At 30.2% G+C, this 13,824-nt stretch overlaps 1 protein-coding gene and 1 long non-coding RNA gene across 2 annotated transcripts; both read left to right on the top strand.

The window, feature by feature from the left end:
* The first annotated feature begins 4,978 nt into the window (after positions 1-4,978).
* On the top strand, positions 4,979-9,189 carry LOC105124566 (ras-related protein RABC1-like). The gene is made up of 7 exons (XM_011024632.1): positions 4,979-5,150; positions 5,492-5,697; positions 6,300-6,368; positions 6,837-6,902; positions 7,560-7,681; positions 8,508-8,636; positions 8,835-9,189. Exons 2-7 carry the CDS (start codon positions 5,562-5,564, stop codon positions 8,940-8,942), a joined length of 630 nt encoding a protein of 209 aa, XP_011022934.1. The 5' UTR covers positions 4,979-5,150; positions 5,492-5,561; the 3' UTR covers positions 8,943-9,189.
* A 137-nt stretch (positions 9,190-9,326) lies between these two features.
* Positions 9,327-13,210, top strand: LOC105124565 (uncharacterized). The gene is made up of 3 exons (XR_842079.1): positions 9,327-9,995; positions 12,641-12,778; positions 12,926-13,210. It is a non-coding gene; the product is annotated as an uncharacterized LOC105124565 (long non-coding RNA).
* The last annotated feature ends 614 nt before the right edge of the window (positions 13,211-13,824 follow it).

Below are 13,824 nucleotides of genomic sequence, written 5' to 3'. Positions count from 1 at the left end.
TATTTATTTTATTTCATTAAATATAAAAATAAAATACTTAATTTATGACTTTTTTATTTGCTTTTCCAGTCTTCAAACTGAATATACAAATGATCTCTTTTAATTACTCAAACTTTAAATTTTTTACTTCTTTAAAATTACCAATGTTGCATCAATAATTTTTTTTTATTATATGAAAAAAAATTAGCTAGGCTTGTGGCATACACACACATAAAAAATGGATATAAAGCAATGAATAGAGAAAAACACAATTTCCTCGCAACTTAGAAATCTCACTAAGAACAAAAATGGGAAAATTATACCAAACCAAGAGATCAAACAGTGATGGCTGAGCTTGATTGATTTTTTTATCTTCCTGACCAGCTGAAATGTATGCGGTGAGATATTTTTATTGACTGGTGAAATTTCCAGACCTCCGATACTAAGAGTGTTTGAGATTATGCTTGAAAAGTGTTTTTAAAAAAATTTAAATTTTATTTTTAAATTAATATATTTTTATATTATTTTGATATATTAATCTTAAAAATAATTTTTAAAAATAAAAATATTATTAATACATTTTTCTAAATAAAAAATATTTAAAAAAACCACAACCATAAATATAATCCTAAACACACTTTTAATCTCCAAAATGCCATGATTCAAGACAATGACTCAAAATACTTTGAAAAAAAAAATCTTAAAATGGTGTCATATCACACGGTGATAGTGTGGTTCCCTTGTACTGGCACAGTTTTCAGAGTGTTTTGATAAGTCATCACATTTTTTTAAAAAAAATGTAGAATAATGTAAATACAAAAATATTTAAAAAATTAGTATAATCAATTTTATTTTAATATATTTTCAAAAATAATTTAAAAAATAATCTTTAAAAAATATTTCAAGTAAAAATACTTTAAAAAACAAATTCAACGGCATTTTAAAACATTCTATTAATTTTTTCAAGGATATAATTAGCATTGTCTAAATATATACAAGCTGGAATACAGGTTTATTCATAGAAAATGAGTAAATTATTCATCTTGATGAGGTCAGAAAACTTTAAGAATGATGTAATTCTTCTTACAGCCAGTGGATGGCACATAGCGGCCATCAAGTGTTCGGATGATTGTAATGCCTATAAAACAAGACTTCTTGATTGATTGAGGTGACTCTTTAATGATTAGCAGTTTATTTGATATTATAATTGTAATTATTTTTTAAAATATATTAAAATAATATATTTTATTTTTTAAATTTTATTTTTAATATTAATAAGTCAAAACAAACTATCTACTAATATAAAAAATTAATTTAAAATAAAAATATTTTTTAAAAAATGAATAACTTTAAGTGTATAGATAATATAATGATTAAAAAAAAGGCTAATAAGACAATGCAAGCATTACAAAAAGATAAACTACAAAGTGTAAGATAAAACAAAAGAGTATTTGCCCTAAGCCCTGAGCATAAAACTTGTTTATAGAGTTGCACATCTTTACTTGTTATATTAGTCATTTAACTTGTGCTATGTCATTAGTTTTTATTTTAAATAATATTAGATATGCAAGTTGTTCTAATATGTTTTTTAACATAAAAAATTAGAAGTATAAATTAAAAAGTCTCTAACTAGATAAATTGATAACAATTTATGTAAATAAATTTAAAAAATACATTGTAAAGAACTAAAAAATATTCAATCATATAAAATGATATATTTATTTGATTGTATTCAGTATATTTATTTACTTAAATCAATAAAAAATAAGTCTACTTTTAAAAAAACCCATAACCTAAAAATACAAATGAAAATGAATGAATAAACTTGTGTCCTATAAAAATTATGCATAACTGAACAAATCAACAATGTTATTTAAAAATAAATATTTTTTAATTTTAAAAATAAACTTTGCTTGTATAAATAAAAAATATATATGTAAATGATTTAGAATAATATCTTGAAAAATAAAATATAAACAAAACAATTTTAAAAAAACCTTATATTCAAAAGCAATATGAAAAACACATGATTAGAACCATGAGATCAGGACAAACCTATAAAAAAATTGAAAATAAATCCCAAACAAATTAATTTTTTTATGTTAGATTTGGTATTTATTCTCTTAATTACTTTTTTTTTCTTTGGTTCGTTTTTTTAAAATTGGTTTTTTTATCTGATTTCATCATCTAACATGAGATTGATTATGAATTAGATTTCTTAATTTCTCAGGAGTAGTGATTCTAGTTTTATGACTTGTGTTAGAGTATAAAATGTTAACTTGGGTTTACATCGGTCTTTTTTTTATTTTTAACACTAATTTTTTTAATTTTATCTTCCAATATTAATTTTGTTAGAAAATAATTTTTTTTTTTTTTACTTTCTATGAGGATTTCCTGACTTCACATCCTAGGTCTTTGGTTTTTCATGCTAAATTGGATTGGCTCAAAGCTTCTTCTTCTTCTTTTTTAATCATTCATCTTTTTTTTATTTCATCATTTAAAAATAAGTTATCTTGAAATTCAACTTTCTTTTAACAATTTTTTTTCTATAAGTCATCATTATTATAACTCACTCTTGGATTCTTCCCCAAAATTTACCAGTTTTTCTTGTATAAAAACAAAAAATAAAAAGACTAGTAACATGGCAAAAACAAGTTGGGAGGGTTTCAAATATATGTGCATGTGAGAATCAAGCTAGAGTTTTTGATAAAATTACAAGCCCAATCATACCATTATACCAAAGACTGACGAGACAATGTAAATTCAAGATCAAATTAATTAATTGTTCAACAAATCTGCATAAAAATTAAGTCCAATGACATAATTAAATTTTTAATAACTCAATTTGATTTAATCATGAGTCAAATTAAAAGTTTAATTATTTTTAAGAATTAATTTGGATCAAATTAAAAGATTTAATTAGGTGCAAGCACATAATTATATATTTAATAGGTCAAATTAATTTTATTAGAGACTTAATTGATGAAAAATTAAGTTTGGGAGCCCGATCTAAACTTAATTGAGAAGATTGAAATTTTAAAGAATCAAACTTAATTTTTATAAAGTCAATTAATTGAAATCGAGAGTAAAATTGCAAGAAAATCAAAGTTTATAGTCAATTAATGGTTAAATTGAATAAATTCATAGCTAACGACCTTTTTGAAAAAGAAGTTAAACTTCAGGGACTTAATTCATTTTAAAACAGGGGTGAAATTGAAGAAAATTGAAACTTTAATGATTAATTTGAATAAATTCAAAATTAAAGATCAAAATGAAAAAAGATATTGAAGTTCAGGGTGAGTATTGAAGTTTAGCAAAGGCAAAATTGCATAAAATAAATTTTGAGGTCATTTAAGAATGTAATCGAAATAAATAAAAAAACTAAAAGACTAAATTGAATTTTAGTTAAATCCCTAACTAAAACTCTAAAAAGTCAAATTAGTGCTTAAAATAGTACAATTTAACAAAAAACATCGTTGTTTTAACCAATAAAAAAAAATTTAAACAACTTATTATCTAATGAATGTTCAGTATCCTTTATCTTTTTACTCAAAAAAACTACTTAACTGCTTTTTTTTTCAAAGCATTTAATAATTTATCTTTTAATTAAATCGAACAAATATACACCATTACGATAGTCATTATACCATTCCAAGCTATAAATACAAAAAGTATGCATCCATAATGATTTATTAATCATTTTTAGTTTTTGTTTTAAAATTTAAATTAATAAGAGCAAGCTTAATCTTATTTTCATGTAAAACATATAACAAATAAGAAAAACAATGTTGTTTTCGATTTTTATCTACCAACCTCGATCAATGGTTCAATTTTTATTTTATTTTTAATATCAAATGGTATAAAGAAAATTGTAGAAAGACCTTATTGTCTTGAACAAAAACATGAAAATCAAAAATATAAAATTAAATATAGATTGCATAATATATTTGTCAAATATAAGGTGTTATTATTATCACCATGATCAAAATATAGTCAATATCCATAATTAATATTAAAAAAAATTAAAGGTGGTGATGAGTTTATTATTTCCTGTATTTATTACACTATAAATAGGAATAGTGAATTCACCATTTTGCTCTTATAAAAAAGAGTGTAGGCTAATAATTGAGAGTAATATTATCTTTCTAATGTGATTATTTTTTTAAGTTAATATTTTTTTAATTTTATTTTTTTAATATTTATTTAATTAAAAATTAAGTATTTTATTTTTTTCATGCTTTCTATAACCTTGGTTTTATCATTTTTTTATTTAATTGTGTTCATATTTTTTATTTTTTGTTTTTTAATTAAATTTATTTTTAGTAAATTTGATTTTTTAAAGAAATATAATTGATTGATTAAATATAAATAAATTTTTATTTTATTTTGTTTTGTTCAATTTGGTTTTTTAAGATATTGCTTAAGAGATTCATACAACTTCTTCTTATGTTTGCATCTAGACTTTTACAATTGAGTTTGAATTAATTTAATAAACTGTTTTTATGATGCGTGACATTTGGATAATGAGTTTTTAATAATATTTTTAATTTTTTGAATATTATATCGATGAGTTGTTGCCAAATATATTTTTTACTATATATCTATTATCATCACCTATAATTTAAATCAATACATTAAACTATCCAACTAATTGCCTACAATTAAATGATTAAGTATCAATTTTTTCTTGCTTATTTAAAAATATTGTCATTGCTTTTTTTTTCTTATTTTTTTTAAACCGGCCTGCAATGTAACATGTGTTCTAGTACATCGTACAGCCATATGACCCTTGTCTCTATGCATTTTACTTGTAGCATTTTTTTTTTTTTACTTGTAGCATTTTTTTTTTTAACTTGTAGCATTATTATAATGGTAAAAAAGAAAGGAAAAACTAAAATAATTATTTTTCTTAGTAAAAGAAAAATCCTTTAAGGTCGTTGCATAGCAAAACTTGATTCGTAGATTTTTTTTTTTTTATTTCTACAGTCGTGTTTGGCTTTTAAAAAAATATCTACACTATATTTTGGTTCTCCATCATCTTTTAACTGTGGATTCCCCTTCTCTTTCACATTCCTTTTCATAATTCTCAGAGCACTCTCTCTCTCGCTATCCCTCTCTGCAAACCCACCGCCTGAATTTTAACAATTTTTTCAGAAGTCATTACCTTTCAGGTACATTCAAATCTCCTTTTCTGTTGATGCATAAAGCGCACACACAAAAATCTTGATTTGTGCTTTTGGGTACTGATGCCTTTGTGTTGCTTAATCTAATGATTTGGAAATTCTTAGCTTTGAATTGGGATTTCTATTTTTGTTATCAAATATCTTCTTTTCTGAATTTCTGCATCTGCTGTTTTTTTGGGTTTTTATTTTATGTGTTGTATTGTGAAAAAGATTCCAGCTTTGATCATACTTTTCAATTCTACAATAATGTGCTTTTATTTCCTTTTTGAATTTATATGGTTTCTGTTAGGTATTGTTTAAAATCCGTGATTTGGATTGTGTTTTGACAGGGTGACCTAGGGCACATTGTAGTGTTGGAGGAGCTGAGATTTTATTGGTTTTAGTTGAGATAATATTTTAATGGATTCCAGTTCGAGTTCTCCGGAGTTTGATTACCTGTTCAAGTTGTTAATGATCGGAGATTCTGGTGTCGGGAAAAGCAGTCTCCTTTTGAGTTTCACATCTGATACCTTTGAAGATCTCTCCCCCACCATTGGTAAGTGGCACGGGCACTGCAAATATTCATCCGCGTATGTGTTCTGGTTGATTGTAAGGTTGCTGTAATCAACTTTTGGTATTATGGAATTGAAAAATATAGCTAGTGTCCTAGGATTTCATGCTTTGATTTTACTTCCAAGCTATGGTTGTTTGCTGATTGGCATTCTTTTACAAATTGGTGTTTATTTTAGACTTCTTTCTGAGGATTGAAAATTAAGATCCAGGACCTCAAATTGTTTGCTTGTGCTATAACTATTTGCAAGAAATCAAAATTGTGCTTTCTTTCTATTGGCGATGGAAGTTGATTTTGCTACTTAACGGTCAATTAGGAAGGTGTTGAGTTCAGATTTATAGATTTCTCATCTTTCGGTGAAATTTTGCTAATCAGTCATGCATACAATGCTTAATGGATCTAATATTTGAATAATTGTTTATGTCATGTTGTTCATCAAATCCTTAAGAATATAATTTGTTTGCTTTGGGGGGCAAGATTATAGCATTTTGCTCTCTTGACCATCAAAATTGAATTTTGAAGCCATGATTTTGCAAGTCCCTGTTTCTTGAGATTTTAGCATATTTTCTGTTTGCTTCGCTGCACAGGTGTTGATTTTAAAGTAAAATTTGTGAATATTGGAGGGAAAAAGCTGAAACTTGCGATATGGGATACAGGTAACTTCAACTGTGTTCCCATGTTTGTTGTTTGTCACTTAGTCTGTGGTTTCATTTTTTTTCTTAATTGCCTGCTTTATGTTTATGCTTTACCTGCATGTTATGTCTCATGCAATCCACTTCAATTTTAAAAGTAATGCCTATGCTGTAAACATTTAGTCTTTATCAGTATTATCTTATTGTTCTGTGGCTTATTGGTTATAATTCAGATGTTGGCATTAATGTTCTCATAAATTATGTAGCATAGTATTATGAAATAACATTTCCAGTCTCATCGCTAGCAATAGCAGGATGAAATTTGTTAATTGCTCATGTAGTTGCAGGCAATGTTACTAGTAACTTGACAGTTTTGTTACCTGTTTATGTTGTTTTACCAAGTCTTGACAGTTTTGGCTTACCTCTTTCTCCTTAGAGAAAGATTTAGTTGGCCAAACGATGCCTTCTGATGCTTAATGTTTGTTCATGCAGCTGGTCAGGAAAGATTTAGAACATTGACGAGTTCATACTACAGAGGGGCCCAAGGGATCGTTATGGGTATTTCCCCTATCTTTCATGACATTTACAATCGCTTAGTTAATAGTTGTTATAACGCAAAACCTCACTGCAAAGTTTTAAAGATGGTGTTCCTTGAATTTAGAAGTTCAATTGTGTTGGGCCATTTGCTTTGCCTGAACTGCATATGATGGCTTACATGCAAAATGTACTATCTACTTCTTTTTAGTCACATAGATTTATGAAACAGATGTTATTCTTTTGAACTTAATCTGTTCACCATGCATTTGGATTTCTTGGATAAATAGGCACTAAACTTCTGGCAAGAAAAACTGGAAAAAAATGTGGCTTCATGGTTTCCGTTTCACCAACCATCCAATTGATTGCTACCATTTTTCTTTTGTATCTGTTGGAACTATGATTTTATTTGAGTCTCTCTCTCATAATTTTAATTCAAACTTTACAAAATGGAGCGAAAACATCATCAGAGAGTTAGACTTTATTTTAACTGATTAAAGTCTCCGTCTTTTTGATGAATTATTGTTTTTATTATTTCAGCTAGCTTTGAAACTTTCTGGTATTTCCATTTTTTTTTAAAATGAAATTCTATGATTGTAGGTTGTATTTCTGCGGTGTTATTGTCAGGTTTTTAATCAATCAACTTGTTAAATATTTTTTACTTTATTTTAATTGCAACAGTCTATGATGTAACTCGACGAGACACATTTACCAATCTCTCTGAGATATGGGCTAAGGAAATTGATCTATATTCAACAAATCAAGATTGCATCAAGCTGCTTGTTGGAAACAAGGTTGACAAGGTAATTTGATGGAGGTTTACCCCTTGTCTTGTGAGTTAAAGTTTAAATTTGGCTTTAATTTTGTCGTTGAAAAGGGACAGTTCTAAATTTTTTTGTTATAGCCCCCCCCCCCCCTCCTCTCTATATTAAATATCATTTATTGTTTTGTTTTTAACTAAATGTTCTTGTTTAGGGGTTCCATACAAGCAATAATGCTTTGAGGAATAGAGAAAGGCTGAATTGTCTATGCCTCCCCCCTCCCTTCTCTCCTAATAATTTAAGGGTGTAAATTTCTAAAACTAATATAGATAGTTAGAAGCTTCTACAGGGAAAAGGACACTTTACAAGGTATTAAATAAAAACACTTGATTTTTTTTTAAATTTTTTTATTGATATAGGTTCATTCTCCAATATTTCTCTGAATTGTTCAGAACATAATACTTTTAGAAAATTGTAAGACTAGATGTTAGAAGTTGGATCTAGGTAGCTGTAAATTGTAGTTTGCTTGAATGCTGAATTGGAATTTCGACTAAATATCACTTTTAAGGAAAAAATAACCTTTTGCCCTGGAGGAAAATAACCATTTCCCCTCATTTGTTCTGTGAAACAAGCACTCTGAATTGCCAAAGTTCTGAGGCTAGTATGACATTCTTATGGCATATAATTGAATTGGACATAAGAATGTGGATGATTTGGACATCCTTTGTCACTTATTGCATGGTAGACGCTTAGATGATACTTGACACTTTATAGTGGTAGTGCTTCTTTTTATTTGTTGGGCATGGAAATTTGAGATGATATCATCTTTTATGGAAGTTTCATGCATGCTTGGATTTCCTCTATTCAGGAAAGTGATCGGGTGGTAACAAAAAAGGAGGGCATAAACTTTGCTAGGGAATATGGATGCCTCTTTATTGAATGCAGTGCTAAAACTCGCGTCAATGTACAGCAATGTTTCGAAGAGCTTGTTCTAAAGGTACAGAACAGAAGATGCTAAATACTTATTTACTTTGTTATTTATATATTCTTACTCTGATGTTATTGCTGCCTATGTTTTGATATCGAGAACAAAATTTCCTGTCCAATCAGCCTTTTTTTATGTCCCTTGTTAAATTGTTTCTACAATGCAGTGACTAATAGCTTGCATGATGATGGGTATGGTTATCCTTTGCAGATTTTAGATACACCCAGTCTACTGGCTGAGGGCTCCAAAGGTGTGAAAAAGAACATCTTTAATGAGAAGCGTCCACAACCTGATGCGTCCACTAGCAGTTGTTGCTGATTTGGTCTAGTTTATCTTTGCATCATTTCCAGATCTCTAACAAAAGTGGTGATGGTGATCCCTCTCCAAATCCTGAAGAAATAGTTTTTATTCAACTATTGTTTTTGTCTTCATGAATTGAAAGTCACATGTAATATAGTAGACTTGTGAATGCTTTTATTTGATTTCTACACTCTTTCTGGTACATTGAACTACTTCTGATAAGTGATGACAAATTGAAGTTTGGAAACAGATTGCTGTTATGTTCAAAACAGATTGCTATTATGTTCTTACTGTGGTTTTCTGGATATAGAAAGGAAGAAGTAATTAATAGCTTTTATTCTTCCCCTTGCATCCATGGGGTAATATTTTTAAGGTAACCAAGAATCTACTTTTTTGTGACAGTATTTGTATGGATCTATTATTTGTTCATTTGTTCAAAAAGAAATCAATGATGCCTAAAAGTAAAATATAATTTCAAAACAATAATTTTTCAATGATATGGATTTGGAATTCAATAATAATTTAAGTTATAGACCTACCAATCTGCTTGATAAAGTTAAAAGATCTCTAATTAACTAAACATAATTTCAAAGGATTGAAAAATCAACCAAGTTGAGGGCCAAAATAAACAAAAGAAAGTAAACTAACAAAAACTAGAAACTCAGTTATAGAACACCAAAACTTTGCCATAAAAACACTAACAACAACAAATGGGTGCAGGTAAGGCGCCCATTTCCAATCTACTCCTCCCTTCACAACCACCACCACCAACTCCAAACCCAAGAGCAACCAGTAGGCGCCTTCTCCTATTCTCCCTTCCTTTATTTACCACAGCAACTACTGCTAATCTTCTTCCTTTCAGTACTACAGGTGCTAAATTTGCAAGTGCTTCAACTAAACAACTGAACTTAAACTCTTGTTGGGCACTAGCAGAAAGCTTTAAGCCAAGCTCAGAAAGAAGCCAGTGCTGCCATAACTAGGAGAGTAACAGAAGCTGTAGAGTTGTTGGAGAAAGGGAGGGAATTGTAGGCTCAAGGGGACTTCAATGAAGCACTGCTCTACTTCACTAAGGTTTGTTACATCTTCCCTTTATTTTTTGGGTCTTTACTTTTAGTTGGTCCTCGTCCTTTGATTTTACATTTATTGGTATTTGAAATATAATAGTTATTTGCTGCAAATGTTAGTCTCGGAGATAGTTTTTTGGAGAATGTTGATGGTTTAGGATTTTTTTGGAGATGTAATGCTAAGGGATATGGGAGTCAAGAAAATTGTATTCTTGTGTTTATTAGTTCGGTTCTTATGGTGGTAATGATGAAACTCAAACTTGAGACCAATCTCATCCCCTTTACTTTGCAGGGGAAAGTACCTCTAGGCTTATTGCTTGATGGCATGACTAATTATTAGGTTAAGGAATGAGCTCTAAGTTTGAAAAACACTAAGCATAGAGCTCTGGAAGCAGGAGATGTGAGTTTTGAATGGGCGAGTAAAACTTGGTAAGGTGTGATGGTAAAAAAAGAAATGGTATGTTATGTAGTGTGTTTGGCCTTTGACAAGGAGAGCTAGGGGAGGTTCTTGTGACTGATGATGAACTTACTGCCGAGAGTAAATGTTGGGAGAAGTTGCTTGGATGGATAAATTTTTTGGTGCAAAACTTTGTCTAGGGGAAATTTTGGGTTTTTTTTTGTTTTTTAATTTATTTATCTATGATTAGATAGAAGATTATGTCAGTGGCCTTCTGAAACAATTTCTTTGAACTGTGGATGAAGAAGGATTGAATTCTACCTGTATAATTGAGTTACAAGCATGGAGTTCTGATTTTGGTTTGTTAAAGCATGGAGCAAAATCTTTTCCTGTAGGTTATAGATGATATAGAAAGAATTTGAGATGCATTGATCTGTAGGAAGGTTCAAGTCGATAGTCCGAGCTTCCAAACATAATCGCATTGAAGAATTTTTTTTATTTGATTGTATCTGGAATTTAGTCTAGTAAAAGGTTGAGTATTAGAGGAAGCCACCTAAGTTGCAGTTAGTGCGAGGATTTGGGGCAGAACGAAACTAATTGCTTTAAAATTCCCATTTAAAGTAACTATAGGTTTCTGGGAGATGATGGGAGTCTGGAAGAATGTATAGCTGGTAAACTAGCGAATATCCAATATTTAGACAGATCGTGAATGATAAGTTGGTGTCTACCCAAAAGCAAATGGTGTCTCATTCCGAGGTGGTTAGCACATGGGGTGAAGTGAGAGGAAAGTATTGAGGTTAAGGCTAGAACTTATAAAGCCCGAGTACAGCTGACACTTTTGTGTAAATGTAACGAGATGAAGAAGGGTTCTTCTTTTTTTTTTTGGTTGAAGTTGCAGATTGAATGTCAAAATTGAAAGCTTGTTATTTGCTAGGGTTTATATTTTTAATTTTCACGCTGTGGGGTTAACAAGTTGTAGTTTGCTTGTTCGTTGAGGGTTATTTAAGTTTTTTCCTCGTTAGAGCTCCTTATAGGGGGATGGAGATGGAGTTTTTTTTTTTTTTTTAGTTTGTTTTTAGCAATGCTATACTCATCTTATTGAAAAACTGAAACTTGCCAAAAAATGATGAAGAAAAGAAATAAAGGAAGCAATATTTTTTAATAGTTTTTATGGGCTCTCTATTTAAGTGTGAAATTCCTGTGACAGCACATTTCTTTTGCAGAAGTTACTGTCAACTGATTTGAGATCATTCTGCGTTTCCAGAGCTAAAATACTTTAGCATTTGTTTGTCTAACAGAATTTAATCAATCAATTGATAACTGTAATACCTCAGGGCTTACCAGAAGGCAACATTTTGGCATGGTTATGATAGACAAAGACCTTTAATTGTATCATATAGATTGAAGACGCTAGAATGTACATTCTAGATTTAATCTGTCCAAGACTTCAAGATTTATAGTGTTAATTGATAAATTTTGAAAAACTTCAATGGGAAGTGCACTAGGGATATGTAGTTTCCTTTTTTCCATGTTGGACAGACCCTTGCAGTTGCCTGTGCTCTTGTTACAGAGCCACATAGACTGAACTATTGTTTTCCTTTGAAATTTCATGTCAACTACGAGGTGCTATAGAGTGCATCTGTTTATTTGCCCTCTGTTTGTATCAGAACATTGTAATCATACAGTGTTCTGCATCCGTGAAGTTGTCCTTATCTTCAGATTCTAGACATTAATGTGCTCTCTCATATGTTTGTGCTTTAAAGGATGCAATCTGCCTCTTCTCCAATTAAATTGCTAGCGCCTACGTGACATAATTTTTTTTGGTTGTGCCAAGAATTGACTATGATCTTAAGCTCTTTCCTTTTCATTTGCCAAAAGAAAGGAAATCAAGTGATGTGCTTCTGCTCTATCACGCGCCGCCCCCCTCAAAAAAAAAAGAAAAGATAAAAAAGAAGAAAAAACAAAGGAAATGCTTCCGCCTTGTTGCAATTTGGGTGAACAACTTGCTAGAAGATTTGCATCCCAGATAGCTAAGTATTAGAAATAAATGATTGAATTGGTTCTACATAGTACAATGAACTACTTAGTTTAGTCACTCCATTAGACAAGAAACTCCAGAATACGTGTTTCTAACACAGTACAGGATATCAGTGGCTCCATTTCAAGATTGTAGTTGTCTTCATGTTGTAATGCATGCTTCATGAACAATCTGATTGTGATGTTACTTGCAATGTCACTTCCATATTTTCTTGCAGATGGTTGAAAATTACAAAGATTTTGCATTCTCAGAATATAGAAGGTTTGGGAGAGCATTGTCTCTTTACGAGGTTGGGGACAGAGAAGAAGCAATTGCAGAAATGGAAGATATCTCAATATCTTTGAAGGATATCCAGGTATTTTCTCAAGATTTTTCATTTCTTGGCTATATGAAAGTAGAAAGTCTTAGCTTGAATGTCCCCCCTTTGAAAATTTTGTTTCCTTATACTCCTTTTTAAATCCAACATTCTTTCATGTTGACCAATTGTTGGGGTATTTGACAGAAATACATGCAGCTCTTGCAGCAGCCTCATATGCGGACAAGCATGCCACTTTACTAGCAGAAAATCAATTCACAATTGCAACCACGCTTGATCCTCACCATACGGATCTGTCATATGTCAAAGAAACTAAGCATTGGCCTCCAAGTTTGGTCAGTTCGTTGCAGCAGTTCATCACATTTTCATAAATATCCAAGTTATATACAAATATGATATCATCGCATCACTCTTCGCTCCTGTTTGGTATTGCATTGCAAACAGGGGTCGGATAAAATTTGATTTTTTTTTTTTGTTAAAAAATATTTTTTTATGTTTTTGGATCTTATTTTATGTATTTCCGAATAAACAACACTTTAAAAAAAAATCATTGCCACACTTCCAAACCCATCCATGATCCATCCATGAATTTGCTAGTTCATAATTAAATATGTAATGCTAAGACAACTGTTGTTTTGGCTCTCAAAGTAGCAAAAGGAGGGATCAAATACGAGTTCTATCCCCCTATCTTTGCAGAATACAGTACTGTACAAAACAAGTAGTCGTTCTACTTCTGTTGATATGTAAATTATTCACTACCTTGTTTAAACACAAAGTAACTTCTTGTCAAAGCAAGTGCTTAAAAACTTAGTGATAACCAGTTCAACTTGGACCAGACCACTGTTGCTTGAACCGGATGTCGCATTCATCCGTTCCAAGTTGATTTGTTTGGCACTGAGTCTTTAAATATATGGTTGAACACAAAGTCAAGTCAATGTCTTTGATTTTGAACCCAAGACACTAAAGACGCACCCTTTCAATACGTCCAGTTTGCAAATTCATTAAGCAACCTATGTTGGGGGCCATGTTCACCGAAGACCAAGTTTTTGTGAAAAAGCTGTGTTATGCAACTCAGACATTGAACA

Source organism: Populus euphratica, unplaced genomic scaffold (assembly GCF_000495115.2).
Source record: "Populus euphratica unplaced genomic scaffold, PopEup_1.0 scaffold35.1, whole genome shotgun sequence".
Classification (NCBI taxonomy): Eukaryota; Viridiplantae; Streptophyta; class Magnoliopsida; order Malpighiales; family Salicaceae; genus Populus; species Populus euphratica.
The sequence above is the reverse complement of the archived record's forward strand: the minus strand, read 5'-3'. Positions and strand labels throughout refer to the sequence as shown.

What these genes read in the sequence shown, in the direction of transcription:
- LOC105124566 (XM_011024632.1), top strand. Translation starts at nt 5,562, where the DNA reads ATGGATTCCAGTTCGAGTTCTCCGGAGTTTGATTACCTGTTCAAGTTG. An exon ending in AGATCTCTCCCCCACCATTG is followed by an intron (nt 5,698 to 6,299) that starts GTAAGTGGCACG and finishes TTCGCTGCACAG; the next exon opens with GTGTTGATTTTAAAGTAAAA. An exon ending in GGCCCAAGGGATCGTTATGG is followed by an intron (nt 6,903 to 7,559) that starts GTATTTCCCCTA and finishes TAATTGCAACAG; the next exon opens with TCTATGATGTAACTCGACGA.